This window comes from Strigops habroptila, chromosome 18 (assembly GCF_004027225.2).
Source record: "Strigops habroptila isolate Jane chromosome 18, bStrHab1.2.pri, whole genome shotgun sequence".
Classification (NCBI taxonomy): Eukaryota; Metazoa; Chordata; class Aves; order Psittaciformes; family Psittacidae; genus Strigops; species Strigops habroptila.
The window spans coordinates 953,433-970,455 of NC_044294.2; the positions used below are offsets into that span (position 1 = coordinate 953,433).

General features: G+C 51.0%; 1 protein-coding gene across 1 annotated transcript; it reads right to left on the minus strand.

Annotated features, from left to right (window-relative positions):
- Window positions 1–2,167: 2,167 nt before the first annotated feature.
- Window positions 2,168–16,743, minus strand: SLC26A9 (solute carrier family 26 member 9). The gene is made up of 21 exons (XM_030473422.1): window positions 16,697–16,743; window positions 15,054–15,195; window positions 14,001–14,140; window positions 13,578–13,688; window positions 13,124–13,299; window positions 12,717–12,881; window positions 12,030–12,182; window positions 11,564–11,646; window positions 11,132–11,279; window positions 10,292–10,405; window positions 9,790–9,867; window positions 8,966–9,061; window positions 6,578–6,684; window positions 5,993–6,062; window positions 5,616–5,708; window positions 5,308–5,424; window positions 4,456–4,773; window positions 4,187–4,241; window positions 3,648–3,793; window positions 2,832–2,909; window positions 2,168–2,215 (listed from the first exon to the last, which is right to left on the minus strand). Exons 2-21 carry the CDS (start codon window positions 15,176–15,178, stop codon window positions 2,168–2,170), a joined length of 2,421 nt encoding a protein of 806 aa, XP_030329282.1. The 5' UTR covers window positions 15,179–15,195; window positions 16,697–16,743.
- Between the last annotated feature and the right edge of the window lie 280 nt (window positions 16,744–17,023).

A 17,023-nucleotide genomic window follows, 5' to 3' on the forward strand; every position in this document is an offset into this window, starting at 1 on the left:
AGGATGCTGGAGAGGGAACTTCATCAGGGACTGTAGCGATAGGACAAGGGGTGATGGGTTCAAACTGAAACGGGAAGTTCAGGTTGGATCTAAGGCAGAAGCTCTTCCTGTGAGGGTGCTGAGGCGCTGGCACAGGGTGCCCAGAGAAGCTGTGGCTGCCCCATCCCTGGCAGTGTTCAAGGCCAGGTTGGACAGAGCCTTGGGTGACATGGAATAGCGTGAGGCATCCCTGCCCATTGCAGGGGGTTGGAACTGGATGATTTTAGGGTCCTTTCCAACCCAAACCAGTCTGTGATTCTGTGATTTAACCCATCTTCCCATGGCATAATCTGTCCCGAGATGCTTCATCCTGGATGGGAGCTGCTGTGGAAAGCCTGCTCTCAAATCAGCAGAAGCAGCAGATGGTTGTTCACACATTCTTTATTACCAAAAAAAAAAAAAAAAAAAGGAATGAAACCAATATTAAATTAAATAAATTACAAACATTTCTGAGCTGGTTGTACATCATGCGTTTACCAAGTAAGGCTTCAGAGCCATTACGCATCAACATCGCTTACTTTAAGAGCAATAAAGGGACACTGGAAATGCAAATATTCCTACCCCAGCGTGAATTTCAGCTTCCCTAATTCACTTGCCCATGCACTTGGAAATGAAGACTTCGAAGAGGCCACACTGTGCCTCCAGCAATGCCTCTTGCCCACTGATGTTATGTCGGTTGCCACCTCAGAGATACAGAAATATTGACTAGCTGCTGCATGAGAGTTTCTTGTTCCATTGCACCAATTTCTTGGAGTAATCACCCTCAAACATAATATAAGAGAATTCATCTCTTGATTTTACCTGATAGAACAAGCTGTACATGGTTCTGGAAAAAGCACCGTTGTCTAAGATTAAAATAAGTAATAACCATTACTTAGTGGGGTTTTCCTGTTGGAAACTAACCTTTTTTGGTTATATTACTCTCTCCTGCACCACATAATCAGAAACTGAGGTAGAGAAATGGTGACTTAGTTACCTAAAACCAAAGCAGCAGGGTCCTGCTTCCTTGAATGGGTGTCTGTGATGGTGCATGAAGCTCTAGCTTCCTGACAAATGAGACATCTGGGAGCTGGAGGAAAGCCCCAATTTCTCTCGCCCAAAAGCCTTCTAGCAATGGGCTGGTGAATCAGCTGGATAATGCATAGGTAGCTCAAAACTGTACATTAAAGCTTGCTAGTATTTTTAATATCTTAGAGTAATAAAATAGAAATAACTTCTTAAATTATAATTTAGGTTCATTATTAAGGCCATTATTTTTTGCATTCATGGAAAGATCACAACAAACTGTCTGCTTTTACTTCCATTACCGTTCAGTTTCTCTTGTTGACTCTTGCATTTTATCCCAGTGCTGGAAATACTCCATAGGAAGATTAGAAATTCAAACAAGAGAAATGGTTTTCATTGCAATGTGTCTTTATCTTAAATCTTTTCTAATCTTATTGTCATAAAAGCCATATTGGAGGTTGAAATGCACCGAAGAAAGAAGAGATGCTTTAAGCCTTGGCTTATGCTTAGATTTTTCAGGCTTTATATTGTCATCTTGTCATTACTGTCACAACATCAGCACTGGGTAAGAAGGGAAGGCGTCAGAAAAGGAAGCTAAAATAGCAGTTGTTATTAGCATCACTCAAATAGAAAAGAACGTCAGGCTTAGGAATGATGAAGCTCTCAGCTGTCTGTCTCTGGGTTAGTGAGGCAGGCTCGTTTGCCTGAGATGGGCCTGGTCTCACTAGTTGCAGGCATCAAATACGCTCAGACTTCAGTTTGGCTGCTGGGCAGAAGCGTCAAAGTGTGAGGCAAAGGAGAGCACTTAGCAATAGTAACTGTGCCCCGTGTTAAGGCACCCGCCTTCAAACGATCTCCCTGCTCTTCTGTAGCTCATGAGATGGCATTTCCTGAGTTCCTGGTTCCACAGGGTTTCTGTAGCCTGCTCCAGAGTCTTGCTCTCAAGACCAGAAGTACAGCAGGAGGGAGGGAGGAATGTACCAGTTCAAGAGGTGTGATGGCCTCTTGCTTTGCAAACTTATTGTAATCCCCCAGGTAGAAGTGCAGCTCTTCATGAAGGGATGGCAGAGAGGAGTCTCTTCGGGAGGGTTTGTAGCCCTGTGTGCTGAGGCTTCCCGTGCGCTCACAGAGCTGTCTGGGTCTCTGAGTGGAACATGCTTCCAAACATCTCCTAAAGGGCACACAAGACACGCTGGGTTAGGGCTGACACCATGGCACACACCCAGAAACACAGCTCAGAAGTCATTTGGTCACACAGAGAAATGACACCAGCAACTCCAGCACTTCCCAGCCTTCCTCCGCAAGGGAAAGCTGGTGGCAGGGAGGTCACTTTGCTTCCAGCCCTGCATGGGTAGCATGAGGAAGGTCAGCGTTGGAATGTATCTCCTCCCATGGCCTGGGGTTCAGTGGGTGCAGATAACTTCAGCATTAACGAAGTGTGCTGAAAAACTTGACCAGGGACTATTCTTTTAAGCTTGAGATAAACCTGGTTCTCCAAGTTCACCCCAGTGCATGGAGACCACAGGTCTGACGATGAAGCTGAGCTACATGACCCAGAATGGATTGAAGGATTCCCCTGTGGGAAACCAGAGCTGCTCCTCATCCAGATGCCCACCAGAGCTCCCCAGGACAGGGGTTTTAAATCAATTTTCAGCTATTTAAAGCATTACTGTTTTTAGCAGTTTGCCTGGCACAGGGGACTTCCCATCTCATTGATCCCAGCCACAGCTTCTGATTGCCACCTTATGTCCGCAGCTGAACAAGTGACCCCTGGCACTAGAACTCACCTCCTCCAGGTTCTTGAACTCTGTGCTGCCTTCATCCACAGACTCATCATAGATGGAGAGCTCTGTCTGATTTGGCCTCTGCGCAGGAAAGAATCAAATCCATGAATTAGCAGAATGTGGGGTTGAAAGGAGTGAAAAAGGCTTAAAACATCACATGTGCTCAAAGGGAAATGCCCAGGAAGAAGAGGCACAGAAGGAATCCCTTTTCAATGGTTTATCTCCTCTGACTGAGCTGGCATTTAGATAGCTCTCTGCTGAGGTATGAGATACCTTCACTTACTCTCATGAGATAACTGGCTGACACTGCCCTGGTTCCAACTCCAGCTGTCATTCAATAAACCAACCTGTATTTGGGGAAGTAGCCTGTGTTGTGAGCATGTGCCACATCCCTGCCTCGGCCTTTTCTCCTCCCACCAAGAGAAGCATTCACGGATGCTGGGGCTATTCCGTGCTTTTCCTTCATTTCTAGGGGTCAAATTCTGCCTTTATATGCAGCTGCATATTCCAGCCAACACCAAAATGAGGGCATAGTGTTGGAACAGCTCTTCTGGCTTCTCCAGGCTGGGACAACATTCATCTCCCAGATAGGGGTTTGCAGAAGATAGTTACAGTTCTGAATTCCCATTGAAATCAATTCAGTCCGTAGGTGCCAGCCCATACGTGAGAATTAGGAGATGAAATATTTTGTAGGATGTAGACCTTTACCACTTGAGATAAAGAAGAAAGGTGCAGCAGTGAGTTATTCTTCCTTTGTGCAGTGTGTAAACCTAATAGTAGAGTCCTGCGAGCTGGAGAAACCCTGGGGAGCAAATTTACCTCTTCTGAGATGGGCGGGTGGACGACTTCTTTGATGTTTGCCAGTGCAAACAGAACAGCATCATGGATTGTCAAGAAGAGGTGATTTCGGTCCAGGCCGCCTTCCTCAAAGACTCCTCCTGTGCTAATGTCATTGTACACCTGGGCTGAAGAAAGGAAAGGCCTGTGAGCAAGAAGGACACCAAAGAAGGAAGGCTCTGAAGGCTGATAATGGTCTTCTGAGCTAAAGCAGGGCTGGGATGCATAGAGAAGCAGCAGGTTTGCTGCAGAAATTAGCGTAGGGATCTATTTTCCTACATGCTAAACATGGAGAAGTTCCAGCCATGTCACTTCCCAAATGAAAGGAGCTATTTGACACACAGAGAACAGTGTTTCTCTTTCCTTTCTTCTGTTCTCTTCTTTCATCTGGTCTAGTTTGGTCCAACAAAAGGCTGACAGCTCGCCCAGTTTGCATAAAGGACACAAAAAGATCTCCTGTCTGCCAGAGGCACATAAATGGGGGAAGATCACATGGAAATATGTTCTTTGTGGATTCTTACCCTGCACGTTTGCCAAGAACACTTTAATCCCAATCTTCTGATAACTGGAACACAACTAGAAGGGATGAGAAGGGAGAGAGCGGATTAATATCACTTCTGCTCCAGCTTTGTATTTATACATAAAGTCTTTTATCCAGGGCTTTCCATGTGTCCTGGGAATGCTGAAGGAGAAAGCCACACAAACCTTCTGTTGAGGAGGGTAAACACTTTTATCTGAGCTGCCCCAGAAGGTACCTGTTGCTTGGCCATGTTTGTAGTACAGAACTAACCTTGCCCAGCGCCTTTGTGCCCATGAGGTCAACAAAACACACTCCACTCATGTCCAGGATGATGGTGTGGAAGCTGATATAGGGTGGTGCTGTCATCACAGGGTCAAGCTCTGCTGTAGGCATGACACTGAAAGTGCTTCCTTGTAGAGTATGAGTGCTGCCCAGCTCGCTGGGGGGGTGCACTCGCCCGGCACCATTGGCTGGTGGATGGAACGTCACATGGGAGATGCTGGCACCATTCGCGGTCGTCTGGTTGTTGTTGGTATCTGTTGGAGAGCTGCTTTCAAAGTCTTTCTGGAGCTCTTGCAAAGACAAGGTCTACAAAGCAAAGCAGAAATGCACAGTCAGGGCAGGGCATAACTATCAGCACAAGCTGAGACCCTGACATGTGAATGCACCTCAAGTAGTCAGTGGCATGAAGTGGTTTAATCTGGACTAACTCCAGCCTGGTGCTGGACTGAATGTCCCTTGGGGTTGAAGTACGTTAAGTTAATTTTAAATTATTCCTGTTCACATGCTTCAAGGCTGCTCCAATGAAGCTGGGAAATGTGCTTCAGAAGGGCACTTTTAAACTGAAATGCTGACATAGGGCATCTTTAAAGAAAGAAGGCATGCCCAGTTCCTAGCAGATCATTTACCCTGTTTCCATTCTAGCCATCTCTACAGCTGTCTTAATCCCAGCCATTTCCAGTTCTCCTTAAGGTTTTGGCTGTTGGGATGAATGGAGATGTGGGTGGAGAAAGGAAGCAAAATGTGGTCAGGAAGACAGTGCAGAAAATCCTACATCAAGAGGAGCTGTTTGATGGGGACGTGGGGGCTTATTCATCAACACAGGAACCCAGATTGAGTTACCTTGTTCTGCCTCAGCAAGAGTTTGGGTAGGTTTGGTGGTGGTTGTGCTGTGCCCTTCTCCTGCCGTTTCACGTACTTCTTCCTGGCCAAGTACACTTTGCCAGGATCCACCCCGGTCTGTGGAAAAGAGGGTTTGCTTTGGAATAGTCTGCTCAGCCCCATAGTCAGGGGCTGCTGTTGCTTTCCTGCTGGATGTGACCATCTTCTGTGGCCATCCCAGGCTGAGTTAACTCCACGTAGCCATGCCAGAGGGAGCAAGGGCCATTTGGGACTGGCTGCAAGCAGAAGTGTGTTAGGGCAGTGCTCACCTTGGCTATAATCTTCTCACGGAATATCTCCGAGTTGGCAAAATACAGCGGTGAGCAGTAGGTCACGATTTTAATGCCATTAAGTTCCTGCACCTGCAACAGAGACAAGAGCTCAACCCAGGCCTGCCGGGGGGGTGCAGGGTGATGGGGGCTTTGGGCAGCAGGTAACTGAGCAGCAGCTCTCCTACCACCCCTGAAACCAGCAGCAACCAACCTCATTGAGACAGAAACATGGGCTCGAGTGTCCTCAGCACATTGTGGCAAAGAATGGCGTGTTCTCTGAGGATGCTTAACTGCCCATGGCAGGGGGTTGGAACTAGATGATCTTGAGGTCCTTTCCAACCCAAACCATTCTATGATTCTGTGATTCTGCTTACCTTGTTGTAGGCTTTCGGGTTCTTGTAGACGTCAGTGGAAGTGATCTGGCCCAGGGCAGAGCCGTTTCGGCTAGGAGAAAAGAGGCAATCAGCATTAGCGTAAATGATGCAGGGGAAGCAAACTGCTTCGCTCCACATTCCATACCAGGGGATGAAAATTTCCTTTATGAAAATACTTAAATTTCATCCCTGCAGAGTTTATAAGGCAAAAAATCCCAAATAGTCAGCAGTTTGAGATCCCGGGCTGGGAAATATTAATAAAGAGCTTTAATGGATTAAAAGCGGTGTGAAACCTTCACACACCTCCACGGGGCTCTTTCCTTTTCTGAGCAGGACTGTCTGCTGGGAACTATGCAGGTAGCCGAAGTAAATACCTTCAGCCTTCCCCCTGCCTTGGGATGTGCACATGGCCGGCAGTAAATTAGCGCCTGCCATTCCTGTTTGCACATTCCAGGAGGACACCTGCACTCCCCCGGGCTCCTGCCGCACGTTCCTGCCACACACGGGCCAGAGGTCGCTCATAAAAGGAATCTGTCGTATGGCTTTCCTTCTCTTTCGCTCTTTGTAGCTACTCCCGGTACTTACAACTGCGTATGGAAAACCACAACCAGCACGGAAAATCCCACACCCACAGCGACTCCGTAGGGAAGGCTCAGGAAGAAGGCGGACAGGAAGCTCACCAGCCAGACCAACTGCAGGGAGAGAAGAGCATGGCAGGTCATTTTGCTCTACCAGGGACTAGAGCACAGTGAGGGGTGGAAAATGGCTCTGTGCTGATATCCTGCACCCCAAGAACTACACAGCTCGGGATGAAAAGACCAAAACCTGAATTCATAGAATCATAGAATGGTTTGGGTTAGAAAGGACCTTAAGATCATCTAGTTTCAATCCCCTGCCATGGCAGGGACGCCTCACACTAGACCAGGTTGCCCAAGGCTCTGTCCAGCCTGGCCTTGAACACTGTTAGAGATGGGGCATTCACCACATCTCTGGGCACCCTGTGCCAGTGCCTCAGCACCCTCACAGGGAAGAACTTCTTCCTTATATCTAACCTGAACTTCCTCTGTTTCAGTTTGAACCCATCACCCCTTGTCCTGTCACTAGAGTCCCTGATGAAGAGTCCCTCTCCAGCATCCTTGTGGCCCCCCCTCAGATATTGAGAGCATTTCAGAAGGAATGAGCATCTATCTGAGCACTTGCTAGAAATGACCTGAACACAGAGCAGATTTGCTGACAAAGTATGACAGAGAATACCCAAACCTGCACCTCCTCCCAGCCCAGAGCTCTCTCATTTGTCATTTTCCTATATTAGAACTTGAGCATCTCCCTCTGTGTGAAGTTAGTTCTGCCTAAGCATATAACCATGCCCTCTGAGAATCAGCATCAGGTTATTTTAATCCCATCCTCAACCCTGATAAAACCTAACTTTGGGTTTGGACAAATCAGGGTAATTTTGATTATTTCAGCATCTTCATTTATATGCACTGTGCATATAAAGGGGTTCCCTCCATCCAGACTTCACTCTCGGCTGTGAGGGATCCCTGCAGTTAGTGCTGAAACACAACCAGTCTTGAGGGAATGAACAGCGATGGGCTGACATCACCCAAAAACAGTGTTCCCCATTTTGGGACAGGACACTGAATCCAGTTCAAATTCCAGGGAGATTAAGGTCAGGGAATGCAGTTCATTCCTTTGGCATCTGCCTGTCCCCACGCTCCCTGCACATGTAGGCTCTCTGTGACCGCCGTGCCAGCAGCTCAGTGGGAACACAGCACAGCCGGGGCAGGGGGTCTGGCTGTGCCATGGGGGACAGAGGATTGGCACAAACCAAAGGGGTCTATGGCCACTGTGGTGGACACATCCAGAGATACACGCTAGCACCAGATGTGTGGTGTCCCACCACACGCCTGCACTCAGGTGCCTGCCTGAGCTTTGGTTGGTCTGTGCTCTCCTTTGTGGGCTCTGATAAAGGGTAATAACTTCACCTGCTCTCGCACGAACAACCAGAGCAGACCAGGGACTGTCGCGATAGGACAAGGGGTGATGGGTTCAAACCAAAACAGGGGAAGTTCAGGTTGGATATAAGGAAGAAGTTCTTCCCTGTGAGGGTGCTGAGGCGCTGGCACAGGGTGCCCAGAGATGTGGTAAATGCCCCATCTCTAACAGTGTTCAAGGCCAGGTTGGACAGAGCCTTGGGTGACATGGTCTAGTGTGAGGTGTCCTGGCCCATGGCAGGAGGTTGGAACTGGATGATCTTAAGGTCCTTTCCAACCCAAACCATTCTATGATCCTCTGATTCTGTGCGTGGATGCAGTGTGCCTTTCCATCATGATCCCACCCCTCTGAGCCCTCTGCTGACCCATCTCTTCTCCAGCACTGTTTGAGCAGTATTTTGGGGAAGCTCTTGACTCAGGTCAGCCCCTTTGGACTCCTCATTTCCCTGATAGGGTGATTTGCTGGGCCCCGACAGGATGTTGGCTCAGTGTCCACACGCAGCACTCAGCCGTGGGAGCCCTCTTCAAACACTGTCTTTTTATGTCAGACACTTCCAAATTCCGCTCTCACTCCCCCTCACCCCCTGCCTGGGTTTATACATCAACCAGTGCCTGGAGTCCTTATCACTGTGAAGGGCTCTCCTCACCCTGGAGGGCTATTGTGTGAGTTTTGAAGTCATGACTCCTAGATATTGAGCAGGGCCGGTTTGGCTAGTTCTGGGCAAACAGGCTCCCGCGCTTGATTGGCATTTAAACAGAGCAGGGAATAGTTCAGGCCTCTCTGAGACGTGCACTAAGCATGAGAGTGCTCAGCTGGGCTCTGCTGCTGCTCCGGACCCCGTTGGCGAGGGGTTGGAAGCATGAGCACACCAAAACCACCTTCTGCAGCGGGGTGATAGTGCCCTCCTGCCCCCCAAACCTCTGCCTCTGCCCTGCATGGGCATGGGCTGAGCTGCCTCCCACCGCGCCCAGCACTCACGCAGTCCAGCTTGCTCTTCTTCCACAGGTAGAAGGGATCCGCCAGCTGCTTGAGGGAGTTTTTCAGGTTCACCGCGATGAGGGCTCCCAGGACAGACTGTGGAGGAGAGGGATTGTATCAGCCAGGAGGTGCACGTGCAGGTGCTGTCCACGGGGTCTGCCTGCCTTGGTTCAGTTACCAGAAGGGGCTCAGACTCATGGGCTGGTTGGGTTGAAGAGACCTTAAAGCTCACCCAGCTCCAACCCCTGCCACGGGCAGGGACACCTTCCACTGGAGCAGGTTGCTCCAAGCCCCTGTGTCCAACCTGGCCTTGAACACTGCCAGGGATGGGGCAGCCACAGCTTCTCTGGGCACCCTGTGCCAGCGCCTCAGCACCCTCACAGGGAAGAGCTTCTGCCTCAGAGCTCATCTCAGTTTCCCCTCTGGCAGGTTAAAGCCATTCCCCTTGTCCTGTCCCTACAGGCCCTTGTCCAAAGCCCCTCTCCAGGTTTCCTGGAGCCCCTTTAGGCACTGGAGCTGCTCTAAGGTCTCCCCTTCAGGAGCCTTCTCTTCTCCAGGCTGCCCCAGCCCAGCTCTCTCAGCCTGGCTCCAGAGCAGAGCTGCTCCAGCTCTCTGAACGGGAAAGGGTGACACAAAGATCTCACTTGGATCTGAGTGTGATAATTCAGACTATTCTCGCTTGCAGAGACCCAGTGCAAACAGGCAGGAACACACCGTGCCGTGCAGCAGTTTGCATCAGGGGGTTTGGAACAAGCCTCTGCCTTCCCTTGGGTGTGTGGAGCGCATGATGCAACGGCCACGCTGTTTGCACAGATGTTTGTTACCTTTGGAAGAGGTTCGAGGTAGATGCCCAGCGCCAGCATGGTCACCATGACCACCATGGCCACAAAGAAACTTGCCACCTGCAGCAAAGGAGGAAGGAAAGAAAGAAAGAAATCACTTACAGAGACATCAGGGGCTTCCTAAACCCCCTCTGGGCTTTTCTCTCCTGCTGCTTCACCCTGTGGCATAACTGGCCTCTGCAGTAAGGTAGAGGTGAGGATTCTGCAGGTCTCACAGATAACCCCAACCCTCCCTCAGGCGGTGGCTCTGCTCAGTCAGGGAAGCCAGGCTGGGATTTACAGCCCTGCATCAGCGACCAATCCAAAGAATCATCCAGGGAATGAAACGGGGTTGGGGAGGGAGGAAGTTCTGCTTTAACAACAGCAGCATGAAGCGCTCCAGAGCTGCAGCAGCGATGTCAGGCTGGCAGCATGCAGCAGCCACAGGGCGTTGTGATCACAGTAGGGTCATGTAGGGAAGAGAGGAAGAGGAGAAGGTACTAACTTGTGATTTCCCTCCTGCCCCGTCGACGGCGAGAGTGACAGAGAGAGCGCAGCAGATCACGTGGATTTTGAAGAAGGAGCCAAAGAAGTTGCTGCAGCCCAGGGCCAGCATTTCCTATGGAGATGAGGAACATGGTCATCAGAAAGGAGAGGTGCCCGTCCTGCCCTGCACAACGTGTGTGAGCTGCCAGGCAGGAGAGCTGCTGCCTGAGCCTGGGGCTTGTGTGGCTAGGGAAGGGACCCTGTGGTGGGTCCCAGACCCTTTCCTTCCAGTAGGAGCTGAGGTGGGCTCTGGTATAGCAGGGAAACCTGGAAGCACCATTCCATATAAACACGTTGTCATCTGTTGACACACTCAGGGCAGGGCTTCAAGTGGTATGTGTGGCTGTTATTGAAAGCTGCCACTGTGCCAGTGATGACAAAAGAGGATTATTTAGTGTCCTGCCTCTCACAGTATCTAGGTGACACACCAGGAATCCAGGTCTTTCTCTGCTCGGTGAGAAATACATGTGCCTCGTTGTGCTCCAACAACTGCAAACACGCCGCCTCTGCCAGCACTGAGGGCTGAAGCCTCAGCTCTGGAGGGAAAGCAAAGCAGGGAGCTCAGCCTAAGGCTTGCTTCCCTTCTGCAGGCTCTCTCCAGTCCATGCGAGATGGATCTGCCATGCCCTTTCAACCTCTCCATGGCAAGCTGCCACGTGAGCCTGCATGCATGCGAGCAGCACGGCTGGGTTGAGCAGGGCACGTTTGAAAGCCTCCCATTCATGCAGTGAGGTTTTCCTTTCACGCCTGAGAGCAAGGGGAACGCTCCTTGGCTGCGTCCTTCCAGACCAAGCGTTACCTGGTTGGGGTCCACGTCGTAGCCGTGCTTGGCTGCCAGTGTTCTCCCCATGGCCAGGTTGATCACGTAGCTCACGATGGCGAGGGAGAAGGCTGTGCCGATCATGTCCTTCCACTTGTTCACCAGGGGCAGGGTTGGTGCTGGGAACCTGTGCTCGGAGCAGAGGAGGGAAGCAGTTGTGACACAAGAGTCTGGAGGCTGCTGGAGTGGGTGAGGAGCTGGTGTGTTTGGGAATGACATAATCCATGTCTGCACTGTGGACAGCTTGGATGGATGCTGGCAGTTGTGTAACAAGGTGCAGCGGTGCTGTCTGACAGTCCTGGAAGGGGACTGTCATACAGCAGGGAAGAGTGAGGTGTTTTCCAGGCTGCAGGAGGAGGAGGAGGAAGGAAAATGAGCTGGAAGTTGAGTCAGACCTGCACATGCACTTACCCCATGCTGATCTTCCCAACTACTGGCATGCCGTACTTCTCAGGCATGTTAAAGCTGCCAGAGATTGCAGTGGCAACTATTACCTGGAAATACAGAGAGTAACAGAGCAGTGAGCAGAAAGAGCATGAGCTCTCTCAGGAGCACTAAGTTTGCTCGACTCCTGGGGCTGACAGTACAAAATTAGCACCAAATTTGGGCTAGGAAAGGAGACAACTTCTCCATCAGGAGTTATGTTCCTCATCCTCAGCATCACCAGGATGCAGGTACAGTCTAACAGGGATGAGCTGGGCATCAGAGGTATCCTCCATGAGGGTGGCCCAATGCATGTGGGGATCACATCCTAGTCACAATATTGATGCTCTACATAAGGGGCCCTGTGTGAGCAGAGGTGGGTGTCCCAGGGCTGTAAGGGGAGGGGAGGGACTGGCTCCTGCAGGGCCTAAGGAACAGCTCACGTGTTACTTACGATGATGATCTCCATAGGGATGGGCATCCGGATCTTCTTCATGTACTTTAGGTTGAGCTCCTTGACAATGATCAGGAGCACAGCACTGACCAAGGCATAGACCAGGGAGGCCACATTGGTTTGGGGCAGACCTTTACAAATATCAATGAATGTCTAAAGGGGAGAGAAGAGGAGAAGGTGTCAAGGGGAACCAGAGACTCTGGACAACGTGGACAGCATCATGGAGATCACTTGGTACCACAATCAACTGCAAACACCCCGAGATGGGATGAGGGTGAGAGAAGTGCTGGAAACCCTGCTGCTGAGAGATCAGCAACCAGCTCTGGGGCTGTGCTGTCCACTTAAATGCAGTTCTGGCTGCATCGATGGAGGATGCATCCATGGGAGATGCAGGAAAGCCCAGGAACGGGGAAACCTGCTCATAGGAAAAGTTTCTGTTGCTAACAATTGTGCAAGACTCCTGCTGTAAAACACAGTTCATATTCTCCCCAAATCCCAGGCCCCTTTCATTAGTTCTAATTAGAAACTAAGGAAATACAATGGCAGCAGCTGCGGACACCCGTATTCCCCCTCCCTCCACCCTTTCCTTCTCTCCAAGCCCCCCTTGCCCTTGCCCGGGTGCCTGTAGTGGGGTGGTCACTGGGGAAGGAGGTGCAGGGAAGGCCCCTGTCCAGAGCACCCACTTACATAGACGATAGCTAAGGGCCCGGTGTAAGACGGGACTGTCAAGCCGAAGACGTACTTGAGCACGGAGATGAGGATCTGCAACCCTGCTGCTGTCATGAAGCCCCTGATGAAAGACTCGGAGAGGTAGATAGCAACAAAGCCAAACTGCACGAATCCCAGGCACAGCTAGGGTAGGACAGACAGGGTGCTGTTAGGAGCATGCCAGCCTCGGGAGGTGCAGAGCCTGTGGTGGGCAGCCTGCTCCACTCCAGGAGAATGTCACACCAAAACAGGGATCCCCCCTAACCCTCTATTCTGAGGCATCATCCACTCCAAGTGGGGCCTCTTCTAGCATCTACTGCCACGGTCTCTGCTTGGCTGACCCATGTGGGTCAGCTCTGGCCAGAGGTGGTGCAGCGAGTCCTTACTTGTATGATGGCTGTCAGGCAGGCTAAGGTGGCTGAGATCTCCAGCCTGGCCGCCTCCATGGCTGTGGTGTTCACGATGGTCTCATTAGTGGTGTGGTTGAAGTACTGGAAGTCCGACTCTGGAGCCAGCTCATTGCAAACGTTGCCAACAATAATGCTGATGACTGCAAAAGTACCTGCAGCACAACACGGTGATGTCAGTGCTTTTCTCTAGAGAGCATCCTGTCCTGGAAGGCACTTGGACCGAGTCACCCAGCCCATCGCCACAACCAGCCCCACGGCAGGATGCGGCCGTGGGTCACTGGGGTGAGATCCTGCTGTGCAGCCGGAATCTGGGATCTCATAAACCCCGGGCAGACCAAACATGCCCAGACATCTCTATTCTGGGACACACTGGGTATTCCCAGCCAGTATTTAACTGCCTTGTGCAGCCAATTGCTGTGCAGACTCTTACCTGGGACCATCTGATGGATACCCCCAAGGAAGAGGTATGTTATCAAGGGGAAGAAGGAGGAGTAGAGCCCATTGACAGGAGGCAGATTGGCCAGTAGTGCAAAGGCCATCCCTGGAAAACACAAGGGAAAATGGGCAGTCACCCAGGTCTGTGCAGATGGTGTCAGCCCCCTGCCGTGCTCACACTCATGTCAGCTCCAAGAAGGTGCTGCGGCTGCTGCCTTCTGGGCAGAAGAGGCCAAAAAGGGCAGGGAAGGGCACTACAGGGAGAGAAAGGGACAACCAGGTCGGAGGTAGAGCCTGGGTTTATGCCTGTCATCAATAAAGGCAGCTAATCCCCCCCAAACTGGACATCTGCAGACCTTTACTTGAGCTGGCAAAGTGCTGTCCCCTCTCGGTGACCCAGCAAGTCATCGCATCTCACCTTGTGGCACTTGGATCGTCCCCGCGCTGACCCCACCGAGAACATCAGGCAAAATGTACTCCTTAATTTTATACTTGGGAAGCCACACGAGGATTGGGAACAGGCTGAAGAGGATGAGCTTGAATCTGGACGCTGAACATCTGGAGGAGATGGAAAAAACAAGCAAATAACAAGGGAGGAAGCAAGGGAGCAAGGAAGGATCTGCCTCGGAATGTCTCAGTCTTTCTCCCACACCAAATCCTGAGCCCAGTGCTTGGTGCACAGCCCTTCCCTGCTCTTGCAGCTGTATATGCCATGGAGGACTATTGTGGGGACCTTCCTGAATCCCTGGGATGTCCCCAGTGCTGCCGCGGTTGGAAGGACAACCGGCACGGAGTGGAGGATTTAGCTGCCCAATACCTTGATACCCTTCAGATAGGGAAGAGGTGAGCTGTAGGGAGGAGACACAGCTCACAGGCTCACAGGGCAGTTGCACAGAGCCAAAGATGAACATTTTTAGGTCTTTGGTCAAAAAAACCCCCCTCCAAGTGTGGCTGAAAGACTGCTTCTGGGTTGGACATGCAATGTCTCTGCCAGCTAACATGTATGGTCCTGCTTCCCTGTATTACTGCCTTCCTTCTTCCAAGGAATGGAGCTAGATTTCCAAGACAGCGATCAGCCAGATTATTCATCTTTATTTGCACAATTATTAATCTTCCTTTAAGGAAGGGCAGTGCTGTTTTTAATCAGGAAGCTGATAAAAGAATATCCCAGCTGGAAAGCTTAAAGAAATAACCCACACCCCTCATCCCTCCATCGCTATTAAACAAATCTTGGAAAACGGAACCCCAAATCCCGAATGCGCTTAGTGCAAACTGTTCCTACCAGCAGTGAGAAGAGTAACCAGCTTCCCTTGCTTCAGTACAATTTGCATTTCTCCTGTGCCTTTCATCCCTCAAAGCCCTGAACATCATGGAGGTTTCCCAGGATAGAAATGGAAACTATATCCCCAGGTCTGAGTTATAACGCAGTTCCAGACCAAACCTGGTCTCCGGTCACCCCGTGCTCTGTTACCTGAAAAGGTTCCTCAATTTGTCCCCAACAGGGTAAATTCTGCTTTTCTTCTCAAACTCCTCATCGAAGAGGCTGAGGGAATAGGCAGGACGTTCGATGGCATAGCGAGGCCTGGCCTGGGTCATCTCTGGATCATTGAATTCTTCTCCCAGCACAAAACAAGAGGGAAAAGCAAAGGCAAGAATGTGAGTGGAGCTGGCCCCACCTGCACTATAACAGACCGGACACCTCCAGCGTCTGGGAGCCCTCCCCACACATCTCCACCCTAAATAGTTTCCCTGTGGCGCAGGGGCAGGTCCTGGGAGTGGCTTCTCCCAGCGCCAGGGGCTGCTGCTCCCCAGCACTGGGATTCTTCACCGGCTATTTGGAGGTGATGCTAATGAGCGGGAAGGGGACCGGAGCGTGCCCTGGATTGTGTGGCAGGTGAGCATGGGTGTTAATCTCAGCTCTGCCAGTCACTGCCTTTTTGCCTTGGGCAAGTCACTTGACCTTTCTCATGCCTCAGTTTCCCCATCTGCCGCTAGGGTTGGCCGCGCTTTGCAAGGCAAAGTAGATACTGACTAAAGGCAGTTTCCATCCGAGGGCTCGTTTCCACTGCCAAAGGGTCTCATTTGCATCCAGCAGCCTTCCCGCTCCTCACTTGCCATGAGACAAGCCCTTGGTTTATTCTAGGAAGTGATGTGCAGAAAGATAACTGTTGCTGTTTCATTTCAGTGATGAAGATGCCAAAATATCTGGATGGACTAGTCCTGCCCAGTATCTGGATCTCACCAAAGATGAGAAATTCCAGAGAACCTTCATTTTACTATGACCAGCAATGCCTGGGAAGTGGGGAGGATCATTCTGCACTGGAGAGCCTGGGAGTGGAGGAAGGAAGTGGTCAGATATAAACCAAGGTTCTTGGTAATTATTTGTGGTATGGCTTGTATCTAAGTGGGTCATTGCCCAACACAGGAGTGGAAGAGGGGGTGGAAAAAGCTGGTGATTGAGACAGGAGAATGCATCAAGAAACAACATCCACGTTGCTGAGAGCTTGCAGAGTGATTTGCATGCAGGAGATCCTCCTCTCCCCTCTTTTGGCACTGCTGAAGGCAGTGAAGGCACTGAGTTCCCTGCAACCAGCAGGAGCAAAGTGTCCATCCGCAGCTCTAATGTCAGCCCTCGCTGATAAGCAGTTACCTCAGACTAGGGGCTGGAAGACATGAGTAACAGGGAGCAGAGTGGCCCAACAGTCCAGGGCAGGAAGGGAAGTATGATGCAGGCAGCTGAAACTTGGGAGAATTTAGGTCAATAGGATCATTATGCAAATAGGAGCTAATGGGTTTACAAAGGGAGGTCATGGACCCCACTCCTGCAGTGATCGCGGGGGCACCCCAGTGCATTTGCTGTAGAACAGCTCCAGCAATGGTGTGTTTCTGATCCCAGGCTCTGGTGCTGACTTGGAAAGACCCCAGCCTATGTCCTTGGAGGGCCAGCTAGGGGAAAGAGGAGACATTTCCAACCCAATCCATGCTACGACTGTGTCCCTCTTCCTGCATTACCAGGTGCTGAATCCAGTGCCCTCTGCAGGCTCGCATGCACTGGAGTCCCTGGGGCTCCCTTTCAGCTAGAGATACCCTTCCAAGAGCAATTACAAGCTTTACCTTTCAGAGGGTTGGTGCAGGCCAACACTAAGCAGTGTCCTAGGCTCTTTCCCAGTCCCGACGCTCATGCCAGAAGCCCATCTGATAAACAGTCATTCCCTGCTTTTCCCACGTCAGGCTGCAGGAGCCTTGTCCCTGCCTCCCGATCCCGTTGCTGGGCAGGTTCCCAGCATACCCAGCCTTTCCCCAGTTCCCAGCCCCACAGCTCTGCTCTCCATTGCCAGTTTCCATTGTGAATACTGCGCAGCCCAGGTCCAGGTTCAGCAACAGGCATCTAAGGGGTGAGAAACCCCCCCAATTTCTGGGGCAAGAAGTCTCTCTTGATTT

Coding starts and splice junctions, on each gene's coding strand:
- SLC26A9 (XM_030473422.1), bottom strand. CDS start 15,178: ATGACCCAGGCCAGGCCTCGCTATGCCATCGAACGTCCTGCCTATTCC. Junction 11,280..11,563: donor GTTGGGAAGATCAGCATGGG/GTAAGTGCATGT, acceptor CTCCGAGCACAG/GTTCCCAGCACCAACCCTGC. Junction 6,685..8,965: donor AGAAGAGCAAGCTGGACTGC/GTGAGTGCTGGG, acceptor CTCTCCCTGCAG/TTGGTCTGGCTGGTGAGCTT.